We start from the raw sequence: 16,569 nt of genomic DNA on the forward strand, positions 1-16,569 counted from the left end.
CTTGGGCGAGGAGCAGCCTTTTTCTTGGAACCCATGGAAGAGAGTCGGAGAAGACGAGCAAGATCACCGGAGTTGAGAACGAAGAGGCTTCGTTAAAAATCTTCCGAAAGAGGGGGGGCAAAAAGTCGGGTGACTTTTGATTTGACCCTTAGCGGTCTACTTATATACAGCTATGAGCTGTCAAATCGGGTCGGCACCATAGGCCCAAATGCCCGCCAAATGTGGCATGTGCGTCTGTGGCGCTTGAGCTTCTGAACGCAGAGTTCAGCTCTGCGTTATAGTCCGTCTGTGCGTCTGCATTAATAGAATTCTTAAACGCAGAATTTAACCCTGCGTTTCGGCTCAATAACGCAAGAAATCTATCCGTGCGTTCTAATTCAATCAGACGAATTCCTCTATGTTTATAGCCAAGACATGGTTCCAAATAAATAGAGGGAGGCTAATGTCAGCCATCAAGGCGACTAAAGCCAAGAAGAAACAGGTGATTCCACTGAAGAGTCCATTGGATGAGTACAATTAGATTACAATCAACCAAGTCTGACAATGTCTTCTAGAGATGCTGATGAGCAGTGTAGTGATTTCAGAAATCAAAGGTTGGACTTAGTTGGTGAGTTGCTTGGTAGAGAGCTATGGGCAAATATTCATCTTCAAAACACTATGGATGTTGATTCCCGTCTAACTCCAACAACGAAAGCTACAATCAAATAGCTTTCGGGTCGACAATCGAAAGCGGTAAATAGAGGACCTTTCACGTAGATCGAGAAGAGTTACAATTCGACGACGCTTCCGACAACTGATGAAAGCTCTATTCTACAGCCTTCGCAACCAACAGTGAGAGTTACAATCTGACGACTCTCATATCCTATAACAGGCAAGGATCAATAAACAATAGCCTTCGCAATGTTATAATGGAAGAAGTTACAAGTCAACAACCTCTCTCAGACGTAGAAAGTCATTCCTGCGTTTCTCAAGTTCAAAACGTACACTTGTGTGTTCCTCAGCAGACATCGAACTCTGTAACGCAGAGTTAAAGTACAAGACGCACACATAACGTGCGTTCTTCAATAGACTCAACTATGTGCCCCAAACTCTGGACGCAGAGTTGAGCTTCAACGCACATGGCCTGTGCGTCTCAAATCCCCAACAGAGATTTAACTCTGCGTCTCAAGCCTTGGACGCAGAGTTAAAGCCCATAACGCCAACTGAGGCGTTTTGACTTGTTCAAACGCAAGTCGAACGGCCTCAAAACCGTTATCCCACGTTCTGAGGGATCTTCGCCCACTTAGGAGCGGATTTAGGGATTGGTTACATCACTAACCCCCTATAAATAACCGACTTACTCAACAGAGTAAGGGGTTGATCGGTTGGTTGGTGAATCGGCTTTTAACAGTAAAACCGGCATAAGGTTTAGGTGAGCTGGCATCAAAACCGTCTAAGGTCATCAAATCTCAGCAGTTCAACAGCACGAAAGAGGAGATCTTTTGAAGATCAAAGAACTGATCAACGATCAGTTAATCAAATCTCGGAGGATCCCTTCATCAACGTCATAATACACTTGGCAATTAACCGAATCTTCGGTTCCAACAATTCTGTTATAGAGTTTTAACTCATTCTGAGTTCTTAAACTCGTCAAGAGTTCTTAATTAACTTGCAACACAAGTTAATCACATCGAGCCAGACATTTGGTTTTTCAACAACTCTTATCAGAGTTCTTAACTCGTTCAGAGTTCTTAACTCGTTCAGAGTTCTTTACACTCGTTAAGAGTTCTAAACCGAAGTCAGCAAGCACTTCAATTGTTCCAGTGAAGAAGGACGGTCGGATCGTCAACGGAGAGCAAGTTCGACGCGATCAATCGAAGGAAGCACTCCACCGCTACCAAGAAGAACCCAGTTTTAAACAAAGGGGAGAATCAAATTCATTCTCCTCTCTTTTTGTAATCGGAATCCAAATTGTAATTGATTTTGAGAGGAATACAAGTCAAATTTTCCTTTCATTATTTCTTTTACTGCAAATTTCCAACAAACACATGCAACTCAATGTTTGCTAAAACTACTCCTGATTCGAATTGTCAAAATGGAAATATCTTAAAGAAACCCCTTTAGGAAATGTATGGTTTATTGTTGCATATTAATAGAATTACTTATCAAATTCCACCAATAAATTGTACGAAAATAATCCACATTTTGTATCATAATAATTATGCAGTGTAAATATATTACCAGCTGATAAATATTGAATAGCTATGAAATATTAAGGTTCCTTATAACTGTGTAGTTAAATAAAAAGCAGAGAAAGAGAAGTAGACTTTACAAAGTACTATTAAGACATTCTTGGAATTAATCACAAAGATAAACTACCATTTCGAAGACTGATTGAGGAGGAAGCGGTGTGGAACGCGCAACGGCAGAGTGGAGCAAGTAATAGTGGGTGTTAGGAGATGAGGATGGGGAAAGCGCATCGACAGAGTGGAGAGGACATAGATAGTTTTAGTTTATGAGGGGAAGATGGGGCGCTGGAGAAGAGGATTTCTTGGGAGGTGAGTAATAAAGGAGAAAGTTGAGTTCCTAAAGAACGTCTGTTTAGTTTTCAAGGAAATCCGAAGATCAAAGCACAACAGAAAAATTGACTACTTATTTAATAAAGGAAATCCAGAATTTTCTTCTTATTCACGCTATTTGAGAAAATTTGAATTTGTAGAGGAATTCCAAGAGTTAGTTGAATTCTTAGGGAATTGGAAGCATTTATGGAAAATAGTTATTGTTATATTGTGGAAAATGCCAAATGGCAAATTTGTGAGAGAGGCTGGACACATTTCTCATAACATTAATTTGTTTTAAGAAATTTAAAAAAAAAGAAAAAATTGCCAAGTGGCGTGTGCAATGGTAAGAGTTTTTAGTAATAGATATAGATAGGATATTAAAAAGATTGTTCAATACATATTTAATGAGCTAGATAAACCACATATTTAAGACACACGTCCGTGAAGCGCATGCGTGATATATCATATATGTGAATTAAACACGACGTTTTAAAAGCTAAGAAAAATTCCTCAATGACCCAAAACATGGGACCAATAGGGGGAGGACAAGTGAGATGTCCCCCTCCTATTAGATAATGAGTTAGGCATCATTAATGATGGCCAACTCATTATCCAATAGGAGGGGGACACCTCAGTTGTCCCCCCTATTGGTCCCATATTTTGGGTCCCTGTAGCAAAGCTCAAAAGCTAATTAGAGATATGCTCTTTTAAACCTCTAGATTATTTTTTTAACACTAGCATCCCCTAACTTTTAGATGATATTAGCTCTCCCGTTAGTTTGAGATGAATGACACGTGGAAATCATGTAAGGTGGATTATCTTTTTGCCGCAAGATTAATTGAAGAAAAGACAATGTTGCCCTGTCCATTGAAGGAAGGAAAAAAAAACATATGAGTTTAAGAAATGCAAGTGCTAATAAATTAGTTTAATAGATACACGTATCTAGATATTCATTAATATTGACACGAAGGATGCAACCCATGCGTCCACGTAACTAATGAAAATGCATGCAAGTCCTCTCCTCGCTTTCAAGTTGGAAACCCTGGGTAATTTTCACACGTGCATGCGTCACTAGTACAAAATGGATCTGTCCAAACGGTTCCAAAAACCGTTTGGACAAGTCAAAATAGCCCAAACGGTTAACACCGTTTGGGCTAATATATCCCAAACGGTTAAAACCGTTTGGATGATTGAAAAGTTCCAAACAGAGCTCCCAAACGGTTTAAACAGTTTGGGATATTTTAGCCCAAACGGGCTCAACCGTTTGGGCGCTAGGTTAGGGTTTTTTAAAAATAATTTTGAAATTAATATTTTCTGACCCGCTTGTTCTCCCCAAACTTTTCACGAGTGGCGCCCAAAATTTTCACCCAGCGGCCAGCGCCAAATTTTCATCCCCAAATTAACATCTCACCACACCCTCTCAAATCCGCCTCCACCTCTTTCAAACCAAAAAAAAAAAATGCCCCCCTCTCCCAAAATCTAGGGTTTCTCTCGCTCTCTTGAGACCCCTTTTCTGGCTGCTTTCGCTCTTCTTCTTCCTCAATCCCAACTGACTAGATATTGACTTTGGGTAGTAGTTATTTAGTCAGTTGTTTATTGGGGCTTCAATAAAATTGCTCGGAGGCCATGACACCGATGACCATAGATCTGTGTGGACTAAATTTTATATAAATTACTCAATCGATAAGTTTTTTGGTGAGTCCAATTTTAGTAGTCTGGAAAGAGGACTGATGAAAGGTATTAAATTGATGAGCAGCGAGCTATATAATATGCATAATTAATTTTTATGAACCAAATATAGAGCTATTCACTGAGTATAGCTTTCTGTCAACAACATAGGTGTATTCATTACCCTAAAGAGGTTGGTAAACACTGAGTCATTAGTTTGACATTACCTTTTATTTTGGGTTAGTTCCGGATGTGGCTTATTTGATGAATCCTTTTCTGAACTTTAGTATTGAAGGAAGACCAATGATTTGTAGCGAGAAATGTCGATTATATGTCACCATCTTTAGCTAAAACTAGATTCGACTGCTAGTAGGCCTTTTTTTTGTTTCATGCATAGTGCATTACATTAGGCTTGTTCTCATATTAGTTTTTTAAGTCTTAGTATTTCATTTTAAGTTGAACTAGACTGGTCTCTTAAACCATCAAAACTTGAATATTCTGTTAACAAGCATGTCACTGTTTTGGGATCTGACTTTTATCATGTCTTGGTAATTCTTTTTTCTTAAATATATCTTTAATCATCATTCACATATTATGTTATTCATGACTGATACTGCATTTTTTTCCAGATTAAGTCCATATTGGACAAGGAAAACTTCACGCTGGAAAAACTTCTGGATGAAGAAGATATAATTCAAGTATGCAAAGCTTTAAACACCCGCCTTATAAATTTGTAATATATTTTTTCTATTTCTCTTAAAATATTTTCTGTAATTGGCAATTCACTTATTGAGCAGAGAAGAGTTGAAATTATCACTTGTTCATTCTGGGTTGGGTGTAGTAGAACTAGATTTGATTTTAAATATAAACAGATAAACAGAAAATAAATGGCTTGATTGATCCATTCTGTTGGTTGGCTGACAGTGGTATTTCACTAATTCCTATGCTGATTGGCTTTTTGGTTTCAGTCATTACTGATCCTTTCTTTCTGCTTCTTCAACCTGAGAACTTAATCTAGTTTCAAAATATTTTGTTTCTTACGCGTATGCTTTTCTTCGTAGTTCAGTTCACTAGAAAATACAGGCAGAAAGCATATGTATATAATTATTAGTATGTTCTACTAAATAGAATACGTAACTCCATCCAAGGTACTGGCCTGTGCAACCGATGCTGAATGATGTCTGGTTTTGAGGGCGAAAGGAAATCAGCTTGCAAATTGGCAAACAAATTTTTATGTAACTTTATTCATAAAAAGTAATATTATATTAAGAAAATGGACTAACTTGATACTTTATGTATCCAGCCTTAGAGACAGAGCTCAAGTAGAACAATTGGTGCAATATATTATGGAAGATGCTCCTGCAGATGCTGAAAGCAAGCGAGCCTTCAAGTATGCTTTATTACTATTTTAAATTGTGGCTGTTGTATTCTTGGATTTCAGTGCAGTTTTGTTTCTGTTTTTTCTTTTTCACTAAAGTTATTTTGTGAACCAGGTTCCCTTTCATTGCTTGTGAAATTTTCACTTGTAAGATTGATGTTATTTTGAAGACATTAATAGAGGACGAAGAGGTAGCTGATTGATAATAAGTTCTGCATCAACAGGCACATCATCATCAGGAGCAGAGAACACTGCAGTCATCGCTGCTGGTTTAGCTTTAATATCAATCGCTGCAGCATCAGCAATTCTTCTCCAAGTCGACAAAAAAGCGCCTCAAGCTTCAGAGTACAGAGTACTCTAGACCTCCACTCAGTTACTTTATCTGCAAGTTCAAGCTTGCAAGTATGTAGAGGCTGCAGTTATTTCTGAGTCTCAAAGTTCTCCAACTGTAGAGGCTTCTGCTTCTTCCTAACCCGAGATTGCGTCGAATGTGCAGGCTGAAGGTGATGCAAGTGCATCTCCTGAGGTCCAAGTTGATTTGAAGGTGGAGGGTGAAAGTTCAAGTGTTGAAAATGTTCCTTGACTGGATGGATCAAGCCACTCCTATATTATATTTTGGATGTACGAGTCATTTTGGATATTAGAAACATATATATAATATTGGATGTTTTTCATTGTGTATGTATATATAATATTTGATATTTAGCACTGTTTGAGATATTTTTGTGTATGTATATATTTTCGATTTCAATGTGATATATTGAGAAATTATTGTGTGAGATGTGCATATTAAATGTAAGCAGGTAGATATTTAAAATAGCTAAAATTAAAAAATAATAAAAATAAACAGTCCAAACGGGTGAAACCGTTTGGACCAAACTCTATCCAAACGGTTTCACCCATTTGGGTATTTTTGACAACCCAAACGGTTGTAACCGTTTGGGCAAAATCCCAAACGGTTACAACCGTTTGGGATTTAGCCCAAACGGTTTCAACCGTTTGGGAGACCGTTGGGGAAAACTCTTCCCCAACGGCTTCAGCCCAAACGGGTTTTTTACTCGGCCAAACGGTTGTAACCGTTTGGGACTGCATTTGTCCAAACGGTTACAACCGTTTGGACAGATCAATTTTGTACTAGTGTCGTGTATATATGATTCTATGAAGAAGGGTGGAGCTCTTTATAGCTGTGTTCGATAAATAAGCATCTGCTAACTCAATTCAAGTAACTACCATAGGATAGAGCAGTGCAGAGCTGCATAGAGCCTAGCGGTGTCACGAGACGCCATTTGATTTTTCTATTTTGGAGATAATTTTATTTACTTTTATTTTACACATGTTGCTTGGAATACCGTCGAGATTAAGACAGATAAATTTGAAATGCAACTATTATAAGTTATATCGGGACACCCCTGAGATAAAATTTTAGCCCCTGTTAATAAGATAGAGGATACATGTATTATTTGGATTGGATGCAAGGAATCTATAGATGGCTTTTCAAGTTTGTCGTCAGATTCCCACGGACTCGGGATAATGGAGGATGGAAACTACGCAAGTATAAATCATATATATTATATATATATATTATATATATTATATATATATATATTATTATATATATATATATAATATATAGAGGGGCAGAGGGAATTGCCGGTGGAGCTATGAAATGCGTAGAGATCGTGAATGACTTGAGGAGCCTACCAAGCTCTTTACGTAATGGACGTAAGAAATTGGACTCAAATCTAGGTTCCACAGAAATATAGCTGTAGGACTAATATCAAGCTCGTCTTCTGATTAGCAATGGATATTGTATTCTCTCCGCTCCAGAAAAACAGTGGAGAAACTATTACTTTTAAGTCTAACGATAAATTGTTTAATTTACGACTGCAATTTATTTTCTTAGATATATAGTAGAAACTAGTACGATTCATGGAAATATTCTAAGTGTTATATTTAAGATCAATCTCCAAAAATTTTCATTAAACAATCCATGGTTTCAATAGAAGTAATGATCTTTAGCGTTTAGCTTTTAAGCTAAACACGCACCTGCACAGTAACGATGCGGTCGCACTCGCACTGCACAAGGGTGCGGCGGATTCATTATTGAGGTGACCTAGATGAAACCCTATCCATATCACAATTCGATACACGAAGAAACATTGGTCGCAACTAGAAGGTGTAATAATTTGATTCTCCCGCAATGATGAAGAGCGAGAGATTAGTTAGCCTCAATATATTCTTCAGCGAACGCATTGATCAAGAGAAACGTCCATAAGGTTTTTATTTATTTATTTATTTTTATTTTTTCCAAAATGCAAAAGATTTGGAGGATAGATTAACTCAAAACATCGTTCGTATCTCAGATGTCAAAATACAAATTAACAAGAAAAATTCTCCTAGGACCAATAGGGAGACGGATAAAATGTCCCCCTCCTATTGCATAATCAGGTGACCTAGAAGAACACCTCATATGTCCCCCATGCTAGTCTCATATTTTGGAGCCATGTAACAAAGCTCACTTAACAAAGGCAGCATTTTAGGAGTCACCATTGCATTAATTTACTACATTTAACTTCGTCCAATTAATAACCGTCGATGGCATCATCCATAATGACCGCTCCTTTCCCTAGAAGTACATGCCGTAGCTTTAAAGGGGAAAAGAAGGTATGTAGACTTGAGACTACAGGTCTAAAATCCATGGCACTAAAGAGCCCTCCTTTTTAGAATTTCTCTTTCAGGAGAACGTCCCAGTCCTCTTTTTCTATCACGATCCCAAGTCCCTCATGACCAAAGCTTCAAGGGACTCGGAACAAAAACCTTACACGGCAAACTTCCACTATAAAAAAAGATCCACACAGTGCCAACAAGACGCTAATACCAACCTTTTTAATTCCATCTAATAAAAACCCAGACAGACCGCGCGCACTAACCATCTTCTATGTCGTCTTCTTTAGAGAACGTCAAGCCCATTCTATAAAATAATCCTTGATCCCAAAGCCAGCGTACAGGTCGCATTCGCTGTACAAAGAACCTCAAAAAGGATTGCCAACCTCGGATCCATAAAAACCTAGGCAGGAACCCTTTTAACGTAATAGTATATATAGGGAACGATATTTTCTAAACAAGGTCCCTGTTGCTCTCGTAGCTGCCCGCTACTCTCCGTCTCTTGAAAAAGGAAACCATTTCATTAGAGCCTTGAGTTGGAAGATTCCACCTTCGGTCAAGCAAGGAATCCCAGTCCAAGACCCACTCTCCTACAAAATTAACAGGTCCTTTTACTATCATTACGTATATTTCTCTTTCAGAGGGATCTTTCCAAAAAAAAAAATCGATCGTCGATGAGTATCTGGAACAAAAGCAAGTAACAACGGGGTAGAAACGTCGCAATCACAAGAGCCACAGGCTACATATCCATTATATTGAGCAGAGATGATATTTACATGATTGATGAGGTAGGATAAGATAGATCTTACCCTAATAGTGGAAAATATAGGCTGGCGAAGCATTTACACATCCACTAATCTACTACTGACATTGCCAAATCCAGTTTACGTCAAAAACTGTTTTTACGATGATGGCATCTCAATCATTCATCTCAACCTATGCTAAAGGTCAAACCGCAAAGGCAGGTTGATGGAGCTCACCTGCACCTTGCCGCACAAAAAGCAGCCTTCAATTTATATATACTCTTGTCCTTCAACCCTCAGAAACCTGCACACAGAACAAAAGAAGAAAATTCATCAGTTGTTTGTTCCTTATTCTTATATAGAAATAAAGCAAATCCAATTTATAAGAGTGCACTCTTACTGCACCTTAAGGACTTTGATTCCAAAAATCTTCTATATCGTGTTCAGTTGATTACTTACGTTACTAGCTTTTCTCAGAATTAGCAGCTGGAGTTGGGAACAAGGGGCTTTTCATTTCTTTCTCAGTTGTTTTTTCGTCTGTGACGCTTGACGTCTCTTTGTTTCTTGGGCTCAGCGATCCTGGATTCATCTTTTGAACCTCCTCTTTTGTGTAGATATTGATCTTCCGAACCATGCTACAGAATTCTCTGTTAAAGAGGATTTAAGTCAGATCATGGGATTTGATTTCCACACTCTTGAAATATAAAGAGGGAGAATACTTACTGCCATGGATCGTCTCCGACAAGCATCATGTCATCCTCACTGTCCGTGTACACAACCATCCAATTTTTGCTAGGAGACATCAATTCACCCTCAAACTCAAACATTCGATCCAACTCCGCAATCAGTTCATCATAGTTGTTGAATCTCGAAAGGTCCACAGATCTCCCAAGAGCAATTCCCTGCTTGTGTACCTGAAAATGCACAGCCAGTAACAAGTTCAGATATTACTGGATGAAGATGTCGAAGAAAATTGTTATTTCTGAAAATGTTGCTGGCATTATGAGACTTCTGGTGTTACCCAAGCATTTGACGAGATGTAGCAATAAATATGCCAATATCAATGCAACATAAACACTTCCATGTATGAGAGCAAAAAAAGAAGAAGAAGAATCATGTTTCCATGCAAAGAAATTGAAGAAAATTGTAAATTCAAGCTTTATCGATATAATAGTAAGCAAGTAATGTCTCTAGTGTGCTTTGTTGCCTACAGCATGAAAATACACTCTTAAGGAGAATGATATTGATAGGCCATTAAAGTAGACATTCCATTCAGTATATCATTCTAAAATCATGAAACATCTAACATGCCAGTACTCGCATGTTTCAGTCGGTTATTACTCACACATCTATTGTGGAAAACCAAATGTTTCATATCCCCTTGAAGATTACATATGATAAGAACCTACAATTTACAGTTCTTAACTTTCTGATATTTTAGGGGAATTGTAAATTCATACTAAACATTTACGAAAGTCTACTCAAATCGAGACCCATCTTGGTTATCATCATAATAAAAGAACTTCCCATCAAAAAGCAACTTAAAAGCATATCTTTGTGCACAAAAATCTCATCAAGCAGCTTAAAACATACCTTCGTGCAGCTTCTTGTTGAACTGCCCAAGGACTTGGTCGAGATATCTTTAGCAATCTGTGGGCTTGGCTGAAGACCCTTCTCCTGTTCATTAGTTGTTGAAGCAGAGTCAACTGACTTGGTACTTTTGGATGGTTCAAAGGGTTGAACAGCCTCTATGACTTCTGATGAACGATGCAATATTCCTGTTTGCTGACTACATGCCTCCAGCTCGTAGATGGAATGTGACTGTGTAGTTACTGGGTCAGGTATTGGAGGATTGCTATTAATATTAAACCCAAAAATCTTCCAGGTGCCGCCTCCTGCTGCTGATACATTGTTGGGTGAAGCTACCACAGACTGAGGTCTCAACAAGTCTGAAGGTGACATATTCTCCATTCGCATATCTGTAGAAAGATGTGTGAACCGATATGGATGATTTTCCTCAACTGCTAGACCCTGCAACGAGGAATAGCCTCCCATTCCATATCTAACAGCTTGTGTCGGCATCTTTAGATTAGACTCCAGATTGAAGGCAGGGTTAGAAGACATTAAGGACCACTGACCTGAAAGCAAGCTGAGCTCACTTTCCTGATCTGGAAATTGGTTCTTTATAGACTTCTTATCACCTGATTTGTGATCAAAATGTGCTGAAGCAAACCTGGGAGATTCACTGGACTTTTGAAACCCTGAGAGCATGTCAGTGTAGGTAGATTCAGGTCTGCCCACTTGTATCCAGTTCTCGGAACTCAACCTTCTTGACGGACAGGCGTCATTTCTTTGTTCATTGCATGATGAAGGCCACATCATGGGCTTAGGAGAGACTTCAGCTTCATTTGTATCCGCATAGTTGCTTCTCAAGGTGATACCTTGACCTGACAAGATTTTTGGCATTGCATGTGATTGGGAAGAGTCTGCAGTAACTTTCAATGAGCCTAAACGCACCACAAAAAAATCTGAGTCTATTTGATCAACGAATCTAATAGGATAACCAATAACTAAGTGGGGATAAGGTATACCTTCTCGCGTAAAAACAGACGAATCAGGCGATGGTATCGTGTTAGTTCGAGGTCTTTTGGGTCTTGGTACTGGAAGGGGATTTACCGGGGGAGCCAAAGCAGGCTCTATCTTCCATGGAGAAACTCTTTCAGGTCGAGGAATGGAAGATGTTTCATCCCATCGGACCTAAAAGCAGGAAATCAGAAAACTCACATAATGAAGCACGAGCATGACAAGAACAAAAGCAGAGATGTTTTCAATATTACCTTGAGGCATCTCCATTTAGACCCCGGCCACCTGCTGGAATCAACATCTCCTATGCCCACTATGGTGCCACTGAACCTTGGGAAAGACAAAATGCAGAGATAAGAAACATAAACTGCTAAATCGTAAGTTGTTCCTTTTTTAAAAAAATGATTTAGGCTCATAAAATTATGGTGTCATGGTCTTATACCTCTGCTCAGGAGACTCTTCACCTTCAAACCTCATTTTGAATCTCATGCCAATTGAGTGGTTGCTTTTGAGAGACTCCATATATTGCTCATAAGGAACAATGAAATCAGAAGGACTCGTCCTGCCATACCAATTTATATTTATAAGGAAATCATATGCAAATATGGAAACAAGAAAAAATGAGCCAATGCAGATAATGTTTTTATTGAAGTACAAATTTCTTGAGGAAAATGATTCGTGGCACTAGTTCTATACTCGGAAATTAAAATTTTAACAAAATTATGAATCTAAATCCACAAAATTTTACAAAAACCATATGCTAACAAAGATACATCCAAACCTTGCAAGAATGAAGACTAAATAAAAGTATTAAATATATACTACTACATATATCCCTGTACATTGCATGAAACCTTAAAGAACACCAACCACACACCTTGGCTTGTAATAAACTGTGAACAATGTTCCCGTAGTAACAGCATGCCATGCCGTTGCAAGGACACCCAAATGCATACTGTGGCTCGAAATGACAGAAGATGGAACATTTGTCTGTTGCCTCATCGCACGTCTTACTCCAACACGTAGATCGCCATTTTCTCCCCTGTGTAGTAGACTCCATTAAGTACTAACCCATAGAATATTAAGCAGATAGTGAGAAAGGGAAACATACCTTAGAAAAATAAAAGCATCCCCAGCAACAAGCCTTTTAGAACTAACAAATACACTCCAACCACTTTGAAGAAGATGCCTCCTTGGCTGACCTAAGGGATTCATGATTGAAGGACAAAAATTGAAGTTTATGCACACGTAAGTAACATGAGCAGAATTTAAGTACAAACAAATACATGGCAGAAACATCACAATTAATTTTATCAAAGAACCACCATTGAACAGCTACTCAAACAACAAACACAAGCAACCTCCGCACAGAAATAATTCATAAACAGACCCACTCAAGCAGCGATGTTTCTAACAAGCTATATTATTAGCTATCAATTCACGGGGGTGTGCCTAGCGACTACAATGAAATGACTTTTCACTATCATTAGTATCAGCGACTTTTTCCCATAACATGGGAAAGCTATGGCACGCAACTCAAAAGAATTAAATGCTCAAAAAATGTGGCAAAACTCATTAATCAGTCAGTGAGCCTATTTAAAGGTGTTACAGCATGTTCGTGTAGAAGCACCTTTGAGCAAAAGAAAGAAGGAACCTTTATATATTGCAAATAAAATCTGAAGTTACTGGTGTGCATTTTTATTGAATTGAACTTCTCAATAACATAGCTAAGTTGTTAGCAATAACTACCACGAAAAATGTGACGGAATCGCCACTCAACCCCATGCAAATCCTTCGCAACCAATTCCTGTGTCGGAGGGTTTTTAGCCATGTCCTGGTTCAAAAAACAAAACATAAACAGATATTCACAACATACATGTTTCCCCACTAAGAAAATATAATATACAAAAAAAGAAAAGAAAGAAAGAAACAGAACAATGTAAAACTGAACAAAATAGTCTAACAACACTAACCAATGGCGGAAGACACTCATCAGCATGACGTCTCAACACTGAGAATCCACCATGGGTGCTTGTGTCAGAAGCTGTCAATGTCTTGCAAAAGGAATGAACATGAGGTCTTGGTAGTGATGGAGGCAAAGGCTCCTTCTCCACGGCATTCTCATCTTGCTAAAGGAACCGATAATACCATGAATTAGTAAGCTAAGAAACCTTTCCACATTTGTAATAAAAGCAAAGTTCGTACAGAAAAACCACTTACATTTGGCTCAGGAAGAAGAGTAACTTGTGCAAAAACTTCATCAGTGTCAGATTCAGCCTAGACATCATGATACGTTATGTTATAAACCAATCCTCTGTTTAGGCTAAATTTTTTTCATCATTAATGGTTCCTTTTGAAAGAAAGGATATTTGTACCTTCAGATGGACGTTCATTACACGGCAAAGGATTTTGGATGGAAGGTCATAAACTGGCATCTGATGGTCAGCCACCTGATTTGTGGACGCTTCAACCTTGATTATTCCAATGAGTGAATGATAAACATTATTAAAAGGGCATAAAATGGGGAAAGTCTCAATCGTGACCAAAAGCAGACAAGTTACGAATCTTGGGGTTTTTCCAGCAGAAACAAATGCTACTGGGTTATTGAAAGAATACTATAACCTACATGACGAGAAAATCAAGAGTTTGCTCGAAGAAATTAATTAAAAACACTGGATTATCAAAACTTCGACAAATAATTACAGAATTCAGAAATATAATGATAAAAATGGGGTGAAATGGTCAAAAATAAACTTAAAAAGTAGAAGCAAACCCACAGCAAATAAAAAGAAAGCAGAACGAAAAATACTAGCAACTCTAAATTGGAAGGTCTCAACAACAACAAAAAGGATAATCATAGAAAAGTACCTCCTTAATTTTGGGACTACACAACAAATTTCGAGAGAGAAGAAACACATCAGGCAGCAGAAACCTCAAAATCACAAAAATTCCCGAGAAAAAGAATTACCTTTCGCGCGAAATTTTGACTAAAAATAACGAATCTTATTTGAATAAATAAAATCAACATCTACCAACCTTAAATTTTCAAACTTCAGCAAGAAGTCACATAACTGGATCTATAATTCCGGGTTAAAGAACTTCCATCGACTATCAACTAATTCAAGCACAACAGAGCCCTTAATCTAACAAATTCCCCAAATAAAAAATAAGAAAACAAACAGATATAAGAAATTACAAGAAATTCCCTCAAAATCCAGCAAAACCCCTAAAATTTTCATTTCCTGGGACTAAAAAGAGAGATCCGTTACCTGCTCTATGTGACCTTGAGGAAAGTAATACACAAGCTCTCCAACTCTCGGAACGGTCACCAGAGGCCCAGCGCACGCATGCCAAAGCTCATTATAAAGCTCATCCTCCGCATCTGAAAACGGCGAAACAAAAGCACCGGTCATCAAAAATTCCACACAAAAACGGAGTCAAATCACCGCCTACTCAAACACCAGCGAAGAACCCTAACCTTTTCCGGCGGAGCGTCGGTCGCTCGAGACCGAGGAATACGTACTGCTTCCATTTCCCTTCACGGAGACTTCAGATGACGTCATGGCAAGATCATCCAACGCTCGATCTAAGACTTGAGGGTGAAATCAACAGAGAAAAACCTTAATTTGGGCCCAAAATTGAGATCGGAGCAGCCAAACCCTAGATATATCTTTCTTTCTTCTCTCCTCTCTGTATCTCCTCTATCTCTTGTATCTTTTTTGTGCTGGGAGAGAGAGAGAGGGGGGTTTGTTTTGTGTTTTTTTTTTTTTTTGTTCGGAAGACGTCGGCTCAACAAGAACCGGGAGCGGTCGGCTTTTTATAGCACGGCTTTTAATTGGACCGGAGATTTTGGAGCACGGTTGTATTCATTTGTGGTAGGTAAAATTTTCTTTTTTATCATGTGCCGTATTTTGTTGGCTAATTTGGATGTTATTTGAATATTTGAGGAGATCAAGGGAGGGAAATATGCTATTTATCAATGATTTTATGGTGAAGATGATTTTATGTATCGATTAAACATATTTTTGTTTCTTGAGAAAAGGTACAAGATTTTTGTGAATGTAGTAACAAATCATAAGATATTTTCTTGGCTGAAAAAATATGCTTAAAATATTTTATTTGACTCATTCTTTGTTAAGAAGATCTATTCAATTTCTCCTTTTGTCAATTTCTAAATAGTTTAATTTAATTTATTGGTTATATTTTGATAAATCTAAAAGATATATAATTCACATTATATTTATGCCATCACTATCTTTATTAAATGTTAAACTTGCGTATCACTAAACGGTTGTTTGGCTGTATGTGTATTGAAGGGAAGATTTAGAGTTGCCAAAATAGGAGTCCGTGTTTACCTTTTCTAATTTTTCTTTGTTTAGTTTGCATGTTAAAAAACTATGAAAACATGTTGGTATCACTTGTAACTCCTCAAAATTATTAAAAACTTTTAGAATGAGAGAACTTTAGTGGAAAGTAAAAAATTATCATAAAACAATGGGCAAAAAGGAAAAAAATTCAAAACGGAGAATGATGATGTGGATGACTAATTGTTTGGTTGCGTCAAAAATCCTAAATTCTAAAAAAAACAGCCCTTCTTGTAAAAGTACATATTTAGAATAAGAAATGTTTACTAGGCTACAATGGGGTGTTTGGTTCAATTTCTACAGATTATAGGAAATGTTTTCCATCCAAAATATGATTTCCTTGTATTTAAAAAAAACTATAGGAAAAGTTGTGAGAAGTCAAAAGGTATCAATTTTTTATTTTTTTACTTTACTTGTTCGGTTCAAAACAAGAAAATGATCCATAACTTTATAGATAATAGCAAGATTTCCTATAATTTGTAGAAATTAAACCAAACACCCGCTGAATTTATAGAAAAGTGTCAACTTTATAGAAAAGTGTTAATGTGGTGTCAGATTTCTGGGTGATTTCTGCCCATTTTGAGAGTAAATTGATTTCTATAAATTTTGATACTTTTTGTACTTTAAAG

The 16,569-nt window shown here is 37.6% G+C and overlaps 1 protein-coding gene and 1 long non-coding RNA gene across 8 annotated transcripts; one reads left to right on the forward strand and one right to left on the reverse strand.

Annotated features, from left to right (window-relative positions):
• Positions 4,097–6,322, forward strand: LOC109837365. Of its 3 annotated transcripts, none has more exons than XR_002246247.1 (3): positions 4,097–4,906; positions 5,357–5,598; positions 5,702–6,322. It is a non-coding gene; the product is annotated as an uncharacterized LOC109837365 (long non-coding RNA). The 3 variants fall into 3 exon arrangements; XR_002246246.1 differs by having other exon boundaries at positions 5,512–5,598; XR_002246248.1 differs by lacking the exon at positions 4,097–4,906 and having other exon boundaries at positions 4,913–5,443; positions 5,512–5,598.
• Positions 8,409–15,339, reverse strand: LOC109837366 (auxin response factor 2-like). 5 transcript variants are annotated; one of them, XR_002246249.1, is made up of 16 exons: positions 15,055–15,338; positions 14,846–14,958; positions 13,952–14,047; positions 13,797–13,853; positions 13,550–13,705; positions 13,326–13,410; positions 12,688–12,778; positions 12,454–12,618; positions 12,019–12,138; positions 11,831–11,906; positions 11,585–11,750; positions 10,587–11,500; positions 9,717–9,907; positions 9,453–9,640; positions 9,231–9,297; positions 8,409–8,840 (listed from the first exon to the last, which is right to left on the reverse strand). XR_002246249.1 is itself a non-coding variant. In XM_020405588.1 (15 exons), the coding sequence occupies exons 1-14, from the start codon at positions 15,137–15,139 to the stop codon at positions 9,457–9,459; spliced, it is 2,478 nt and encodes an 825-aa protein (XP_020261177.1). In that variant the 5' UTR covers positions 15,140–15,339; the 3' UTR covers positions 8,962–9,297; positions 9,453–9,456. The 5 variants fall into 5 exon arrangements, 2 of the variants coding, with proteins under 2 accessions (XP_020261177.1, XP_020261175.1); XR_002246251.1 differs by having other exon boundaries at positions 9,399–9,640; XR_002246250.1 differs by lacking the exon at positions 8,409–8,840 and having other exon boundaries at positions 8,962–9,297; positions 9,399–9,640.

The sequence above is a fragment of the Asparagus officinalis genome, chromosome 4, assembly GCF_001876935.1.
Source record: "Asparagus officinalis chromosome 4, Aspof.V1, whole genome shotgun sequence".
Lineage (NCBI taxonomy): Eukaryota > Viridiplantae > Streptophyta > Magnoliopsida > Asparagales > Asparagaceae > Asparagus > Asparagus officinalis.